This window comes from Myxocyprinus asiaticus, chromosome 9, assembly GCF_019703515.2.
Source record: "Myxocyprinus asiaticus isolate MX2 ecotype Aquarium Trade chromosome 9, UBuf_Myxa_2, whole genome shotgun sequence".
Lineage (NCBI taxonomy): Eukaryota > Metazoa > Chordata > Actinopteri > Cypriniformes > Catostomidae > Myxocyprinus > Myxocyprinus asiaticus.
Genome location: NC_059352.1, coordinates 2,270,269 through 2,287,470, shown reverse-complemented (window position 1 = coordinate 2,287,470; position 17,202 = coordinate 2,270,269). Strand labels below are relative to the sequence as shown.

Below are 17,202 nucleotides of genomic sequence, written 5' to 3'. Positions count from 1 at the left end.
TTTAATCTTGGGAGATTTTCCTGAGAAATATTTGAGTTCATTGAGAAGTTTTTAGGATTCTTTTGGGTTCCATTATGCCATCTTTTTGTAACAAAATACCAAGAAATTGCTTGTTGCTTTATTGCAGCCTGCACAAACATACACACACACAAACAATAACTCACACACAATCACACAACCAAACTATCTTTCTCTCTCCATCACCAAATGCTTCATTAAGAATGTATGACTGAAATTTCCTCATAATGTGTGTGGTAGTACGGAATGGCAGTTCAGGTTTCCAATTGTTCAGTAATGATCTATTTGCCAATTCAACACTGGCAGAACGCCCCCCACAATATGAATAAAACATACAGATGGAGGGAGACGAGGCACTTTTACTGTATTGCTGTGCTTGTGAACTGCTTCTCATTAATGAAGAAAAATGGATAATATAGAAAATGTTTTAAATGTATCTGTACCTTCAGAAACAACCATGAGATGTCAGGTCAATGTTATTGCATCCAGTTCACTTAAAACACACCATATGGACGCTGTATTGTGGTTCACTCACATAAAGAGACATATGTGGACATATGTAGTCAGATATTGTTTATTATGTGTCTAGGAGTGTTGATTATTCATGTTTTTGAAACGTTACAGACATTACATCAGAAATGATCATAATTAATTCTGATTCAAAGTAATGTCCAGCATCATCCAATCACTGTGAGTCATGTTAAAATAAAATGATACATTATAAATTCTGAATCTATGTACTGATCATCATTGTCACATGTCTGTCAAACATGTTGAGTGATCCAAACATCATCTGCAGCCTGAAACTGAACTTTTGATCTGATTTTAGGAGTGAATGCACTTAACTGCATAGAGAGCTATAGGATGCTCCCTTGCTCCCTATTTAGTGAATGACTTAACCTCCAGTGTGCTGTCTGTCTGCACTGGTCTCAGAACAGTTAGAAATGCACCTTATTTTTATCCTAGGTCCATATAAAGCCTCTGAAAGACACATTTTCCAGCTTTTGCATGAATACATTTCTTCTCAATGTGATAATACACAGACAGTAAATATAGGATATTTTAACTGAAACTGAGCATACAGTCCACGTATGTGGTCATTATGACCACTTCGCGATAAATTGCTCAAATTTAAAAAATGGCATATCGGATGAAACTAGAGACTCTAATCTTTTGACTCAAACAGATTTCAATGTAAAAACGTAATGAGGTTTCTTACCAGATGTAGTTATGTTGGTGATTCAAGCAAACACAAACTCCGCTGTGATCAGCACTATGTTGTTTTGTCACATGACTCCATGCGTCGATAGTTTACACTTTACTGACAGCACAGAGTCTTCTGAACTGAGATCAGTCAGTTTAAATAAATTTAAATTATGCGTTACGTATAGCGAAGCCAAAATACAACATACACGCATGTGTACGCGGTGTCGCACGAGGGTATATATGAACACATCACGGCTACTATATTGTGTATTTTAGCACGACCGGAACGCTGTATTGACCAATCAGCATCCAGGACTGGAACTATACTATACATAATAAAACACATTATATTTCATGTCCATGATTGTCATTTTAAATGTACTTTAACTGAAAATAAATGACCACAAATTTCTCATTTAACATTTTTTATTACAGACAAAATGAAACAAAAGGCATAGTGACACAAAATGACCTGGCTGGCAAAGAAAGAAAAATAAAAACAGCATTCAAAAATGAAAAAGAAGAAGAAAAATAGCAATTCCCTTAAAAAAGGACAACAGAATTCAAATATTGTAGTTATAGGCAAACTTGATCTCATTTTGTTCATAAATAGAAACCTGTTAAACATTATTAAATATTAAATGATGGGTAACTGGCTGATAACAGTTTTAAAATAATTATCATTGCTGACTTTACAAATAAAATAACTACAATTGGCAGGTTTTGTACACACATTAAATGTATTAGAAGTTATTCTTTTTTTATTTAACTAAAAATAGTATGCTACAGTAAAAAAAAAAAAAAGATTAAAATAAAAAGTTTGAAGAAATGATCAAATCCATTAAATTTTTTCCCCACAAAACTTAAAGATGAAATCAACACAATAGAACATCTAGCAAAAGCTACTAGAAAACTAGAGACCCACTGTTGTTTTAAATGTGTGCTGTAATATGTGTTCCCCTTTACATGTTATATTGGTGGATTTAACATCAGTCAAGACCAGGCAAAAACAAATGACCTGGATTTTTAATAGAACTACTGCTTTAAGCCCGAAAAACACTGTATGTAAAAATGTGAATGTAGACGCTTCTAGCTACGCAAGCTCGATTTTATGAGTCACTGCGTTCCGAAATGTGATCTTAAGAGAATGCAATGTAACGCAAAGCGCAATTAGCGTAAACAGTCTTCTACCAAGGAACAGTTTGCTGTTACTGTCAACACGTTTATAGCTAGCAACCTAAATCATAACACATGTGGTTTCATGGCACATTAAAGGACATTTAAGGGTAACTCTATCGCCCCCTAGAGTACTGAGGTTTGTTACCGTGACTGTAGCGCAAGAATGCGCGTGAAGTATGTACAATAAAACTAGAGGTAGACCGATATATCGGTTTTACTGATTAATCGGTGCCGATAGTTGCTTTTTGGAACTATCGGATATCTGCAAAAATCTGTCGATAGTTGCCAATAGTTTTTTCATAATTTAGTCATTTCAAAATAAGAGTCCCCAGTGTGTTTCGGGCTTGTTTATACTTAAAAGTATCGCGTCTTTGCCCTCCATAATAAAGAAAGAATTAAGAAAAAAATCGTTACATTCTATAAATCAATGTGAAAAACTATCAGCCGATTAATCGGTTATCGGCCTTTCCCACCACCTCAGGTATCGGTTTCGGCAAAATCCACTATCGGTCGACCTCTAAATGAAACTGCGCGGGTCAAGCATTCGCGTACTTGCTTCTATCTGTCGTGTTTATAACCTGAGAGTAAATTAGGCCGTGTCCACACTTATGTGTTTTCGTTTACGTGTCTCATCCACACTAGAACGTCGTTTTCCTCCATTACCGCATACTTTGGAAAATGATAACGAGTTTTCAAATGAAAACGGATACGTGTGGATGTGGCCTTGATCAGCAAAGATGACCCATTCACTTAAAAATGTAGGTTGAGAACACTCTTTGTAAAACCATATGTTTGCGATCTCGAGCCAGAATCGAGTAGCAGTAGTTAATTCCCCTAAATGGAGAGCCAGGTCATGCAGTTTGTCGCAAGATCTTTTTTTGGGGAAATCGCACCAGTGAGCACAGATTTTAATGCAAGATTGTGTACGTGTGAAACACTCTTGGGATATCACCTGCACAGGTTGCTCACTTACACAACGCACAAATACACTCATACCCTCGTATACATTCACACTGGCACGCATTCACAAAATACCATTTAAAATACAAATCAATGAATTATAAGTCATATTAAAGAAGAAAAAATATCTGGACTTCCCAATTTAACCCCCAAAAAAGTGATATTTACAATCACACTGTGACAGATCGGTAAAGACCAACACGGGTCTTTAAAATTACAAAAGAAGTCATATTTTTCAATTTTTCCATTTGCGTATTTCTCTTCTCTTGTCTATTACTACCAAAATTCACAGAGCATCAGTTGAACAGTAACATATCGCCCTAGTAAAGTAAAGGACCTTTTATTGGCCAAAAAAGCTCTATTTTGCAAGCAGAAAATAAATAAAACGACAACAAAAAATAGGAGAAGTAACTGAGAAACTACGAGGAGGGTTTTCCTCTGTTTTAGTTAAAGCTCATTCGCCCTGAGGGCCAGTTTCATGGTAGTTTGCTTGTCGTTGTTTTTTTTTGTTTTTTCATTTGTGTTATATACATCTTTTTTTGTCTTTTTCGCTTAAGTTTATTCAGAGATGGGGTGAGTGCTCTCGGAGGTCTCCGGCGGAGAGGCCTGTACATTTTTAAGTGCTTGGCAAAAATGAAAGGATGACTAGTAGTCTTCAGAACGCGTACACACACACACATCCTTCTAAAAACGAATGATAAAATGACACTGAGGGAAAAACTGATGGTGTCGGGGGATGGGGCTGGAGAGGTGCACGGGGCTCCCTGGTGTTGTTTCATTTTTTTCTCTTTTCTGTCTCCTTGCTTTGCTTCAAGTGAGGTAGAGTGGCTTATCCCTGCCTATCATACTGCCACTGCAAAACAATTAAAACAAAACATCGTCAACAAATCATACATGTCACTTTTAAAGGAACAGTTCTGACAAAAATAAAAATTCTGTCATCATTTACTTTAAACCTGTATGACTTTCTTACGTCGAAAACAAAAAAGGAGAAATATCGCAAAATGTCTAAAATAATCTTTTTCATGAAAAAAAAAATGTAGTCCATTCAACTAGTTCTGTACAGAGTTTACTTCGGTTTTCCGCGTGCACACAGTACAGGTGGCGCAAATTTCGTCACTAGTTCCGTCGTTTATAAATAACGAGTGGAACACTATGCAGTATGCAACAATAAACACTTCTAGGGCTATTTTTGGAATTAATTACTAATATTCTAGTTACTGCATACTGCACACTGTGTTTTAAAAATAGTACATGAAACAGTGTGTAGTATGCAATGCTAACTATTTCTAAGGCTATATTAAGAATGGATACTAGTGTTCTGCTAACTCCATACTTCGCAATATAAATATAGTATACGTCATACTGTGTTTTTAAATAATACATAAAACAATGTACAGTGAACATTTCTAGGGGTATGTTTAGAGTGGATACTAGGGTACTCCACACTGAATACTGCCTACTATTTTTCAGAATTACTTGAAATAGTATGCAGTATGCTACGATATACATTTTAAGGGCTACGTTTAGAATGTATATAATATATCCAGTTTAAACTATATACTGCACACTATTTTAAATAATGAGTGGAACACTATGCAGTGTGCAACGATAAACATTTTGGGGGCTGTTTTTGGAATTAAATACTAGTGTTCTGCTTACTACATACTGTTATTAAAAATAGTACATGAGACAGTGTGCAGTATGCAATGATAAACATTTCTAGGGCTAAATTTAGAAAGGATACTAGTGTTCTGCTAACTCCATACTTCACAATATACAGTACATACAGTATACGTCATACTGTTTTTTTAAATAGTGCATACGTTTTTAAGGCTTTGCTTGGAGTGGATACTATCATACTCCTCACTGCATACTGCACAATATACACTGTATAATTCCTAAAACTTTTCAAAAGTAGGTGAAATAGTATGCAGTATGCAACAATACACATTTCATGGGCTATGATCAGATTGGAATACTAGCATTCTGCTTACTGTATACTGCACAATATATACTGCATTATTTTTTTAAATAGTGCAGTACATGAAACAGTATGCAGTATGCAACATTTCTAGGGCAATGGCTGAGTTTGGAATGGCATACTATCCATACTATTCTTACAACTTCTGCCACTTCTGTCCAAGGCAGAAATAGTAAGAGTAGTATGTAGTACACTATTTCAAACTCAGCTTATGTTTAGAGTGGGATACTATCATACTCACTGCATACTGCACAATATACACTGTATACTGCCTACTATTGTTTTTAAATACTAGACTAGTGTTTAAAAAAGTATGTGAAATAGTATGCAGTATGCAACGATAAAGGTTTCAAACACTAGTCACTTTTTTAAATACTAGACTAGTGTTTAAAAATGTTTTTCGTTGCATACTGCATACTATTTCACATACTTATTTTAATACAAGCCTACTGTTTAACAACGTTTATTATTGCATACTGCATACTACTTTTTTTAAAACACTAGACTGGTATTTTCCGCGTGCACAGAGTACGTGTGACGCAATTTTTTGTCATTAGCACAGTGCGTGCGGACTGTGTTAATATATACTAATATATAAAATGTATACTATATACTGCACCCTATTTTTTTATAACGAGTGGAACACTATGTAGTATGCAACAATAAACATTTTGGGGGCAAATTTTGGAATGAAATACTAGTGTTCTGCGTACTGTATACTGCACAATTATTATTTTTTTAAATAGTACATGAGACAGTGTACAGTAAACATTTCTAAGGCTGTGTTTGGAGAGGATACCATCATACTCCTCACTGCAAACTGCACAATATACACTGCACTGTGTACTGCCTACTATTTTTATAAAAGTAGGTGAAATATTATGCATTATGCAACAATATACATTTCATGGGCTGCGTTCAGAATGAAATACTAGCATTCTGCTTACTGCATACTGCACAACATATACTGCATAATTAAAAGAAATAGTACAGTACATGAAACAATATACTGTATGCAGTATGCAACATTTCTAGGGCTATGGCTGAGTTTGGAATGGCATACTACCCATACTACTGTTACAACTTCTGCTACTTCTATCCAAGGCAGAAATGGTAGTATGTAGTACACTTATTTCAAACTCAGCTTATGTTTAGAGTGGGATACTAATGTACTCCTCACTGCATACTTCACAATATACACTATATACTGCCTACTATTTTTTTTTAATATTATCACATACTGCGCAATATTTCACATACTTTTTTTAAAAACACTAGACTAGTGTTTCCCACATGCACAGAGTACGTGTTGTGTAAATGTAGTTGCACAGTGCGCACGGGCAGCGCTAATATATACTAATATATACAAATATATACAGTTTATACTATATACTGCACACTAATTTTTTTTTTAAAATAGCGAGTGGAACACTACGTAGTATGCAACAATAAACATTTTAGGGGCTTTTTTGGAATTAAATACTAGTGTTCTGCGTACTGCATACTGCACAATACATACTGTACTGTATACTGCCTACAATTTCTTTTTTTTTTAAATAGGTGAAATAGTATGCAGTATGCAACAGTATACATTTCCAGGGCTCAGTTCAGAATGGAATGCTAGCGTTCTGCTTACTGCATACTGCACAATATATACTGCTATTATATATAAATAGTGCAGTACATGAAACAGTATGCAGTATGCAACATTTCTAGGGCAATGGCTGAGTTTGGAATGGCATACTACCAATACTACTCTTACAACTTCTGCCACTTCTATCCAAGGCAGAAACAGTAAGATTAGTATAGTAGTATGCTATTTTGAACTCTTTTTGAGCTTATGTTTAGAGTGGGATACTATCGTACTCACTGCATACTGCACAGTATACACTGTATACTGCGTACTATTGTTTTTAAAAACTAGACTAGTATTTAAAAATGTTTAGCATTGCATACTGCATACTGCATACTATTTTACATACTTAAAAAAAAATAGTAGATCAGTGTTTTCCGCGTGCACACAGATCCGTGCGGATTGACCGCGCACAGCATGGTTTTTCTAGACATGCGGACAGTCTTTGCATGTCATCGCGGCATACGCCTGGGGTTGGTGGTACAGAAAGAGTATGATAAAGCCAATGTAGTGTGCATGTTTCGAACACGTCCATATGGACTCGCGGTCAAAAGAGTATACTATCAAAGGCTTAGCGCTCAACCGCGTGTGAGAACAAAGAATAAAAACCAAGAAAAAGCTGAAGTCTTGTGAAATCATACGACAGCTTTCTGTGAGGAACAGACTGAATTTTGAAGCTGTTGTTCACTGAAAATCTTTCCTGTAATCATAAATGCATTTGCGTTGAAATCAAATACGCCTTTGGTTCTCGTGTGTCTTGTAATTGACGTCAAATATGGTGCAAATGTTCCATATTTGAGTTGAATGAGATTTGAGAGCTATAACAGAGGGGAAGGTTTTTAGAGAATAAACATTTCGGTCTGTTCCTCACACAATGCTGTCGTATGACTTCAGAAGACTTGGGATATGGCACACATGTCGTATAAATGACTTGTATGGTGTTTCTTGTCATTTTTAGAGCTCAGCATCTGCAGTCCTCATTATAAAACCTCTGCATAACATCTCCTTTTGTGTTCCTCGGAAAAAAGGTGAGTGAGTAAATGATGAAAGAATTTTCACTTTTAGGTGAACTGTTCCTATATATAATAAAGCAATCAACATAACTTTGTCATTTGTACAGTTTTTGTTTTGATTGCATCGTAATAATAGACAGTCAAATATAAGACACATGCAGCTAAGATACAACCACATATGCTGCTTATTTGACACGCTAAAGTTTCTGTTACTATTAAACTCATCTCACAGGACAAACGCAGTTAACAATGTAACAAACACACACACACACACTCTGTTTACCTGCAGTGGTTTCCGCCGCATTCCCGGTTGCAGTACTCACTGTCCCAATCAGGGTTCTGCCCCACTGGGTTCGGAGCCCCTGGAGATTGAGAGCCCCCAACACTCTTCTGATACTCGGACTGTAAGTGAGAAAATCCCTTAGAGAGAGAGAGAGAGAGAGAGAGACATATATTACATTGCCACAAGGGGCACAATAGAGGGCATAAGCATAAACTTTCTTCTAAAGTCAGTTTACACATTTAAAAGCCCACAATTTGTTCCTCTTTTCTACTCTAAACAGCCGAATTCCTCGCCAAAGCTACATTTTTTTTTTCTTTTATTGCAACTCTGCTCAAAGGTGCTAAACACTGACATGTTTTGGAAAAATCAAACCTTTTAACTTTGTTTCCCACATTCTTTTGTTAGAGATGGCGACACCTCCAAAACAACACGTTCTGCACCCCAGTTCACACTTCAAACAGCACCTTATGTTGACCTGATTGTCTTTATCTTTTACTTTTTTCTGGTCAATTTGGTAACACTTTCCCAACATAAATCATTTCTGCTAAAAAGAAAATTTTTAAAAAAGAATGCTTTTTAATATAAAATGGTCCTAAATATAATAGTCTCAGAAGAAGACCAGGAGGTAATCTGTACTGTTTCTGTTTCTGTTTGGTTGTTTTCCCACATGAAAGTAAGTTCGCTTTTATTTTGACGAATATAACGAACTGTCACTTTCAATAAAGTATGTTTGGAATAGGACACTAGCATACTACTATCTGTAAAAGCAGAGTATGCACTGTATACTTGCTGTTATCTTGCAAAAATAGTATGTGACTGTACAGTATACAGTCTGTAACAATAAATATTTCCAGGACTATGTTTGGAATGAAATACTAGTGTTCTACTTACTGCATACTGCACAATACATACTGTATACTGCACACTTCAATTTAAAAACAGTATGTGAAATAGTATACAGTGTACAATAGTAAACATGTCTAGAGCTATATTCAAAATTAAATACTATCCTTCTACTTACTCCATACAGCGTAGTATGTACTGTATACTTCATACTGATTTTTTTTTTTTTTAAATAGTACATGAATCAATAAATGCAACAATAAACATTTCCAGGATGATGTTTGGAATGAAATATGAGTGTTCTGCTTACTGCATACTGCACAATATATACTGTATACTGCACACTTTTTTTTCAAACACTATGTGAAACAGTATGTAGTAAGAAACAATAAACATTTGTAGGGTTATGTTCAGAATAGAATTCAAGTGTTCTGCTTACTGCATACTGCACAATACATACAGTATACGTCATGCTGTTTTTTTAAAATAGTACATGAAGCAGTGTACAGTAAACGTTTCAAGGGCTGTGTTTGGAGTGGATACTATCGTACTCCTCACTGCATACTGCACAATATCTGTATACTGCCTACTAGACTAGTATTTAAAAATGTTTATCATTGCATACTGCATACTATTTCACATACTTTAAAAAAAATAATAGACTAATATTTGAAACGTTTATCGTTGCATACTATTTCAGATACTTTTTTAAAATACTAGTCTAGTGTTTGAAATGTGTATCGCTGCATACTGCATACTACTTCACATACTTTTTCAAAAAAGACTATACTAGTGTTTAAAATTTTTTATGATTGCATACTGCATACTATTTCACATACTTTTTTTAAATACTAGACTAGTGTTTGAAACGTTTATCGCTGCATACTGAATACTACTTCACATACTTTTTTCAAATACTAGACTAGTGTTTGAAACATTTATCATTTCATACTACATACTATTTTACATACTTTTTTAAAATACTAGAATACTGTTTAAAACATTTACCATTGCATACTGCATACTATTTCACATACTATTTTAAATACTAGACTAGTGTTTGAAACGTTTATCTTTGCATACTGCATACTATTTCACATACTTTTTTCAAATACTAGACTAGTGTTTGAAACATTTATCATTTCATACTACATACTATTTTACATACTTTTTTAAAATACTAGAATACTGTTTAAAACATTTACCATTGCATACTGCATACTATTTCACATACTATTTTAAATACTAGACTAGTGTTTGAAATGTTTATCTTTGCATACTGCATACTATTTCACATACTTTTTCAAAAAAGACTATACTAGTGTTTAAAAATGTTTATGATTGCATACTGCATACTTTTTTAAATAACAGACTAGTGTTTGAAACATTTATCACTGCATAATGCATACTATTTTACATACTTGATAAAATACTAGAATACTGTTTAGAAGTATATTGTTGCATACTGCATACTATTTCACATACTTTTTTGAAATACTAGTGTTTAAAAATGTTTATCATTGTATACTGCATACTATTTCACATACTTTTTAAAATAATAAACTACTGTTTGAAACGTTTATCGCTGCATACTGAATACCACTTCACATACTTTTTTCAAATACTAGACTAGTGTTTGAAACATTTATTTCATTCTGCATACTATTTTACATACTTTTTAAAATACTAGAATACTGTTTAAAACGTTTATCGTTGCATACTGAATACCACTTCACATACTCTTTTAAATACTAGACTAGTGTTTGAAACCTTTATCGTTGCATACTGCATACTATTTCACATACTTTTTTTTAAATACTAGACTAGTGTTTGAAACGTTTATCGTTGCATACTGCATACTATTTTACATACTTTTCTAAATACTAGACTAGAGTTTGCAACATTTATCATTGCATACTGCATACTATTTCTCATACTTTAAAAAATATACGACTTGTGTTTGAAACGTTTATTGTTGCATACTATTTTACATATTTGTAAAAAATGATATGTGAACTAGTATGTAGTATGTTTCAAACACTAATCTAGTACACTGTTGTCACATGACCTCATCTCATTGCATGTTTAATTCAGCGAGTCCAGTTATCATCTCATAAAAACATATGGTTATTTTGTATATTAAGTATCCCATTACAAACACGCTCCATGAATCCAGCACGTGCAATGTTTCCCAGCAAGCACACTAACCTGCTGTCCTGGGGGTGGGGAGTGCAGCGGAGCCTGAAGGCCCATCTGGTGAGAGATGATTGGCTGTGACTGCACCTGCTGCATGCGGATTGGCTGGTTGAGGAGGGATCCCTGGTGCAGCGAGAGCTGCTGGTGCAGAGGGGGGCTTATCTGGAATGATGCTGGGGGGGAGGCACTGAGCGTGGGCAGCATGGCCGACCGGGGCAGCCCATGTCTGGGAGCGCCTGCTGCGTAGCTCTGCAGGTCTGTCAGGGGGAAGGGGCTCGGGCCCAGGTACGGGGAGGAGGGCTGGGGCGGTACGCTGTACAGGGAAGGGTTGGGGGGCATCATGTGCGGTGGGGGCTGGCTGGATTGAGTGCTTTTGCTCTCCACCGGGTCACTGTAGGTCTGATGGAGAGACAGAGAGAGAGAGAGAGAAAGAGAGAGAGAGAAAGTACATTAACACATGATTTCTTTAATATACAGTGGGGTGAACAAGGAGAAAACTGCTTCTATTTTGTATTGTTTTCTGATTCAATACAAAAACAATCATTACAAATTATATTATGAGCAAATTGTCTTTCGCTGTAGCATGATCAATGCGGAAGGGCTTGAGGTGCAATTAAATAAAACATTACAAATAACAAATAGTATTATACTAAAAATGTTTAAATATATTGTCTACTCACTTTCCTGCAACAATAAAACACACAGTTTTGAACTGAGTTTTAAATCAACAAAACCGACCTCTCTACCCCAAACCTTAAACCTAGCAAATATGAGACCAAGTTGAGTCTCAAACTGTGCTCAGATTTACCAAGACCCCAAAGTCCAACTAGAACATGCATAAATGTTAGTATTCAGAGCAAAACAAATTCAAATACACAGAGGAAACAGTAGCCAGCAGCAATCACACAAACACATCTATCTGTGATTTGTCAAATTGAGAGTGCGCGCTTATGGCAATGCATTGTTTCATTACCGAGTTATACTGGAGCATGCATTGCAAATGGAAATATGTATTTCAAATGTCAGTGCGTGATGAGAAGTCAGTCGTGTTCATCAGCTGTCACAATCACAGCGCTCATACTGTATGTATGGAACAGAAAATCTAAAGAGATCGCTATGAAAAGATAGATGGATGAATCTGTCTCCGTAGAGAACGAGTGAGAACAGAATAAGAACATTTCAAACATTTCTCTTTAAATTAAACAATCTGACTTGCCGATTGTCCAGAACATCAATGAATATCAAAACAGACCATATCATTTGTTTCAAAACCACTGCAAAGCTGTTCTTAAATGGTGTCAACAACCAATTCATATATCATAAAACCTCTAAACAACATAAACAAGATTTTAACATCTTGATGAGTGGTTAAAAAAAGCATGATTACAAAGGGGAGATAAATCAGAATAATTATTAAACCTTATTTTCTATTGTTAAACTTTATTATCAGCAAACCCATATTAAAAAAAAATACTTAGACAATATTGCATTACGCTACAAAATAGCACCAGGTGCATGCTAAAAAACCCTCTTAAACTTCACCATATTTCTTAGCAATTATTTATACTTCAGTCTCTAATACGCTCTTCACTCTCCCGACAAAGAAATGAATAAAAAACACATTTATGAATAAAAATACTCTTTTCATAAGTGTACGTTTCAAACGTTGATGGCGATTTTTTTTTCAAGCTGAACCACTTTTTTTCTGTCATATTTTCCTCCTTTTCAATGCATGAGAGTATACGAGCACATCACTCAAATCGTCTGCCAAAAACAGATTTTGACGAAATATTTAATTATACGTGATGAAGGGCGTTTAATAAAAGCCTGCGGGCTTGATGAATACTGAATTCATGGCTTAATCAACGCTCTTGTTGTGGGCTCAGGAGCTTTGAGAGAGAGGTATGGAAAAGGAGTTTAGCATGAAAATGCAATTTGCAGTTTTGAACAGAGAAACAATGAACGTAAAATTAGTGGTTTGAAAATGGTGCGTTTTTATTATGCAGATGAATGTATGCAATGAAACGATTCCAGCTCATTTAAATCCGTCAAATGGCTTTCAGAAATGTGCTATCGATTTATGGATCGCACATACGTGATCGCATGCAATGCAGGCAGACGGTGTATCCAATAGATTACAACAACAACAGAGTGGATGCAGAAATATGACAGAGATAAATATCACCGTCAATACATCATTAATTATGCATAAGGGTTTCGGATAATCATGTGTTATTTTTGGGAACGTACACACAAGTAAACCAACAATACGATGAATGGCAGTAGTTTTGATTGAGTCATCATTTACTCACCCTCATGTCGTTCCTAACCCGTATGACTTTCTTTCTTCCGTACAGTGACTGGATCTTTCAAGCTCCAAAGTGCACCATAAAAGTATCATAAAAGTTGTCCATATGACATGTGCATTATGCTCCAAGTCATACAATAGCTTTGTGTCAGAAACAGACTGAAATCAAGTTGTTATTCACTGAAAATCTTCCTTTCTTTAACAGTAAAGAATTGCATTTGAGCAATGTGTCAGAAGGTGCCACATTTCATTTAAATTTCATCTAATTTCATATCAATTGAAATTAGAGAGCATCCACATTTTTAAGAAGCATTTAAAGACATATTTTTTATTAAATATTTTATTTTATTAAATTAGCATATGGTTAATATATAGGTATCTATGTATGGGTGAATGTTAATTTATATATATATATATATATATATATATATATATATATACAATATAATGTTTTATTTAAATATAATAATTATAATATGTATCATTAAATGAGCTGCGTAAAATTTCTTCAAAATTTTACCTTTTTGTATTCCATAACAACATATGGGCTTAGAACAAGATGAAGATGAGTAAATAATGACAGAATTTTCATTGATGGGTGAACTCTTCCTTTAAGCACACGCCAACACAAACACTCTTTCTGTTAAAAGCTCTTCCCATCAAATCTCAAGTCTAATGTTTATCCCTTCAACATTACCGCTGACCCATACATATCAAACACGTGAACCCGTCCGTTACCTTGGAAACCAGGCTAGCTCGGTACGCTGCAAGGGCCTTCAGGTACTCCTTCTTAGCCGCTTCTGTTTTCCGTTTGTACGCCTGCGAGAAGAGAAACAAATGTGTGATTAGAAACGCACAAATACACACATACACAATACTAGACGCAACCTTATCTTTAAATCTCAGCGGCATCAGGGCAACAACTTTCATACAAAATGATGTGAATGCGACTTAGCAAAGTGTACAGTCGATTAATATTGTGGAGGTTGAGGGTTTAATGAATACTCAAACTATGTGGGGACCAGTTCTTTCAATTAGTCAAACTCACACTTTGGGAAACGTTTAACGTTACTTGAATTAGAGCTATTTTAGTGCATTTCTATCTTTATATTGTGGAAGGTTTGTTTGGAAAATATTAATAAAGCATTGTATTGTTACATATTGTTTTGTTTTCTTTCCTAATATGGAAATAAATTCATTTTGACATAAAAAGAAGTATATAGTGTCAGATTGAAGCCCTTATAAAATCTGTGATTAATCGTGATTAACGATGAAAAACCATGCAATGAATCGGTATTAAATAATTTAATTGACTGACAGTGCAAAAAATACATATAAAATGCAATTCATTCAAAACAATTACTTGAATACAATTCTTCTCTGTTTTCAATTTCTAAGTTCAAAGTCATTTTGATATTTATTCTAGGGCTTAAAGAAAAAAAAAATGTCATGTGGTGTAACCGTTCGGATACAGTAAAAAAAAAAAAAAAAAAAAAATCAAGGTTGCATATTATAATTCTTGAAAAAATAAATAATGGCTAGAGTTGTGCAAAATAATCTTTTATTATTATTTATTTTAAAAAGCACACACACACACACACACACACACACACACACACACACATATATATATATAGTATGTACAGTAGTGGCCAAAAATATTGGCACCCTTGGTAAATATGAGCAAAGAAGTCTGTGAAAAATAATCTGCATTATTTAGCCTTTTGATTTTCATTCAAAAAATTCACAAAAATCTAACCTTTAATTGAAGTAAAACAATTGAAACAGGGGAAATATCTCATTATTAAATAAATGTTTTTCTCCAAAATGCATTGGCCATAATTATTGGCACCCTTTTATTCAATACTTTTTGTAACCTCCCTTTGCCAAGATAACAGCTCTGAGTCTTCTCCTTTAATGCATAATGAGGTTGGAGAACACCTGGCAAGGGTCTGAGACCATTCCTCCATACAGAACCTCTCCAGATCTATGTTGGTGGACTCTCCTCTTCAGTTCACCCCACAGGTTTTCTATGGGGTTCAGGTCAGGGGAACCTTGATTTTGTGGTCAGTGGACCATTTTTGTGTTGAGTTTGATGTTTGTTTTGGATCATTGTCCTGCTGGAAGATCCAATCAGGGCCCATTTTAAGCTTTCTGGCAGAGGCAATCAGGTTTTGATTTTTTATATGTTGGTATTTGATAGAGTCCATGATGCCATGTATCCGAACAAGATGTCCAGGATCTCTGGCAGAATTAAAGATCCACCACCATATTTAACCGTGGGCATGAGGTACTTTTCCATATGGCTACCTCTCTGTGTGCACCAAACCCATCTCTGGTGTTTGCTGCCAAAAAACTCTATTTCCCCTTCTGTCACTCACTTGACATTGTGTCAATGTAGTGACAGTAGGGGTCGATCTTGAGAGCCCGAGACACCTTCAGATCTTTGAGAAAAGGCCAATGAGAATTGGCAAGTAGAATTTGCAAGCCACTCCCCCCGACATACGGGTATAAAAGGGAGGCTGGAATGCGGATTCATTCAGATTTTTTCTTCGGAGCCGAGCGATTGTATTTCAGCGAGCTGAATACTACTACTGATCCATTCACCTCTTCAGAAGCATGTGCTGTTGGATATACGGCGCATTCCAGCGGTTTTCTCTCCACTCTGCACTCCACTGCAGACTACGCCTCTGGGCGCTTCGACAGCGCTTTAAAAGAGTTTATTTCCTCTAAAGAGTATATTTCCTCTATTAGAGCAGGCACAGTAACGTTGAACGTCTTTTTAAAGACACGTCTTTTTAAAGATGCCCTTCCGTCTCTGTGCAGTTCCTGGATGCGGTCATTACCTCTCCGCCTCTGATGGTCACGATCACTGCCTCACGTGCCTGGGCCAAAATCACGTTGCGGAAGCGTTCGTGGATGGTTCATGTTCTCATTGCGAGAACATGAACATGGCAACGTTGCGATCGCGGCTTTCCTCCTTTCGAGGGAAAGCCACTTCAGCTGTACCCGCCGCTGGTCCTTCTACCTACGGGTACGAGGCCATCCTGGTTGACGCTGAAGGCGATTCGGGGGCTTCAATGGGTACGGTTCCACCGGGTAAACCCCCACGGACCGCCCATTCCCCGGTACGTTCTTTGCGCCCGTCCAGTTCTGGGATGAGACAGGCAGCTCGCCTCAGTGCCAGCCTAATGTCTCTTTTGGAGCTTGTGAGTTGGATGAGATGTTGATCGCTGCAGCGGAGAGTGCCTTGGTGATGTCGGATGCTGAGGACTTGCCCGGGCCGCCACAAGGTTTGACAACTGGTTTCTGGGTACGCGCCGCTCCCCTCCAGTCCCCTACTTCCCGGAAGTGCACGACGAGCTGACGCGATCGTGGAGGGCACCTTTCAATCCTTCAGTTCGTCCGCTCTCGCTACCCTCGACGGTGGGGCGACCGAGGGTTATGCCGCGATACCCCAGGTGGATAAAAAAAAAAAAAAGGAAACAGGTCCATCAGGCCAAGGCTTTGAAAGAGCTACACGAGGGTCTTTCTGATCCCGGTGTGCTACAAGGGCTGCGCTCGGCAACCGATCCCACC

The 17,202-nt window shown here is 36.3% G+C and overlaps 1 protein-coding gene across 5 annotated transcripts in view; it reads right to left on the bottom strand.

Moving 5' to 3' along the window:
• Window positions 1-1,639: 1,639 nt before the first annotated feature.
• Window positions 1,640-17,202, bottom strand: part of LOC127446011 (thymocyte selection-associated high mobility group box protein TOX-like) — a 177,966-nt gene continuing 162,403 nt past the window's right edge. For all 5 annotated transcript variants that reach the window (XM_051706605.1, XM_051706604.1, XM_051706608.1 and 2 more), the window contains 4 exons: window positions 14,362-14,442; window positions 11,328-11,714; window positions 8,277-8,413; window positions 1,640-4,216 (listed from right to left, as the gene is read on the bottom strand). In XM_051706605.1, the coding sequence (XP_051562565.1) occupies window positions 4,174-4,216; window positions 8,277-8,413; window positions 11,328-11,714; window positions 14,362-14,442 (648 nt within the window). In that variant the 3' untranslated portion in view covers window positions 1,640-4,173. The remainder of the gene's footprint in view (window positions 4,217-8,276; window positions 8,414-11,327; window positions 11,715-14,361; window positions 14,443-17,202) is intronic.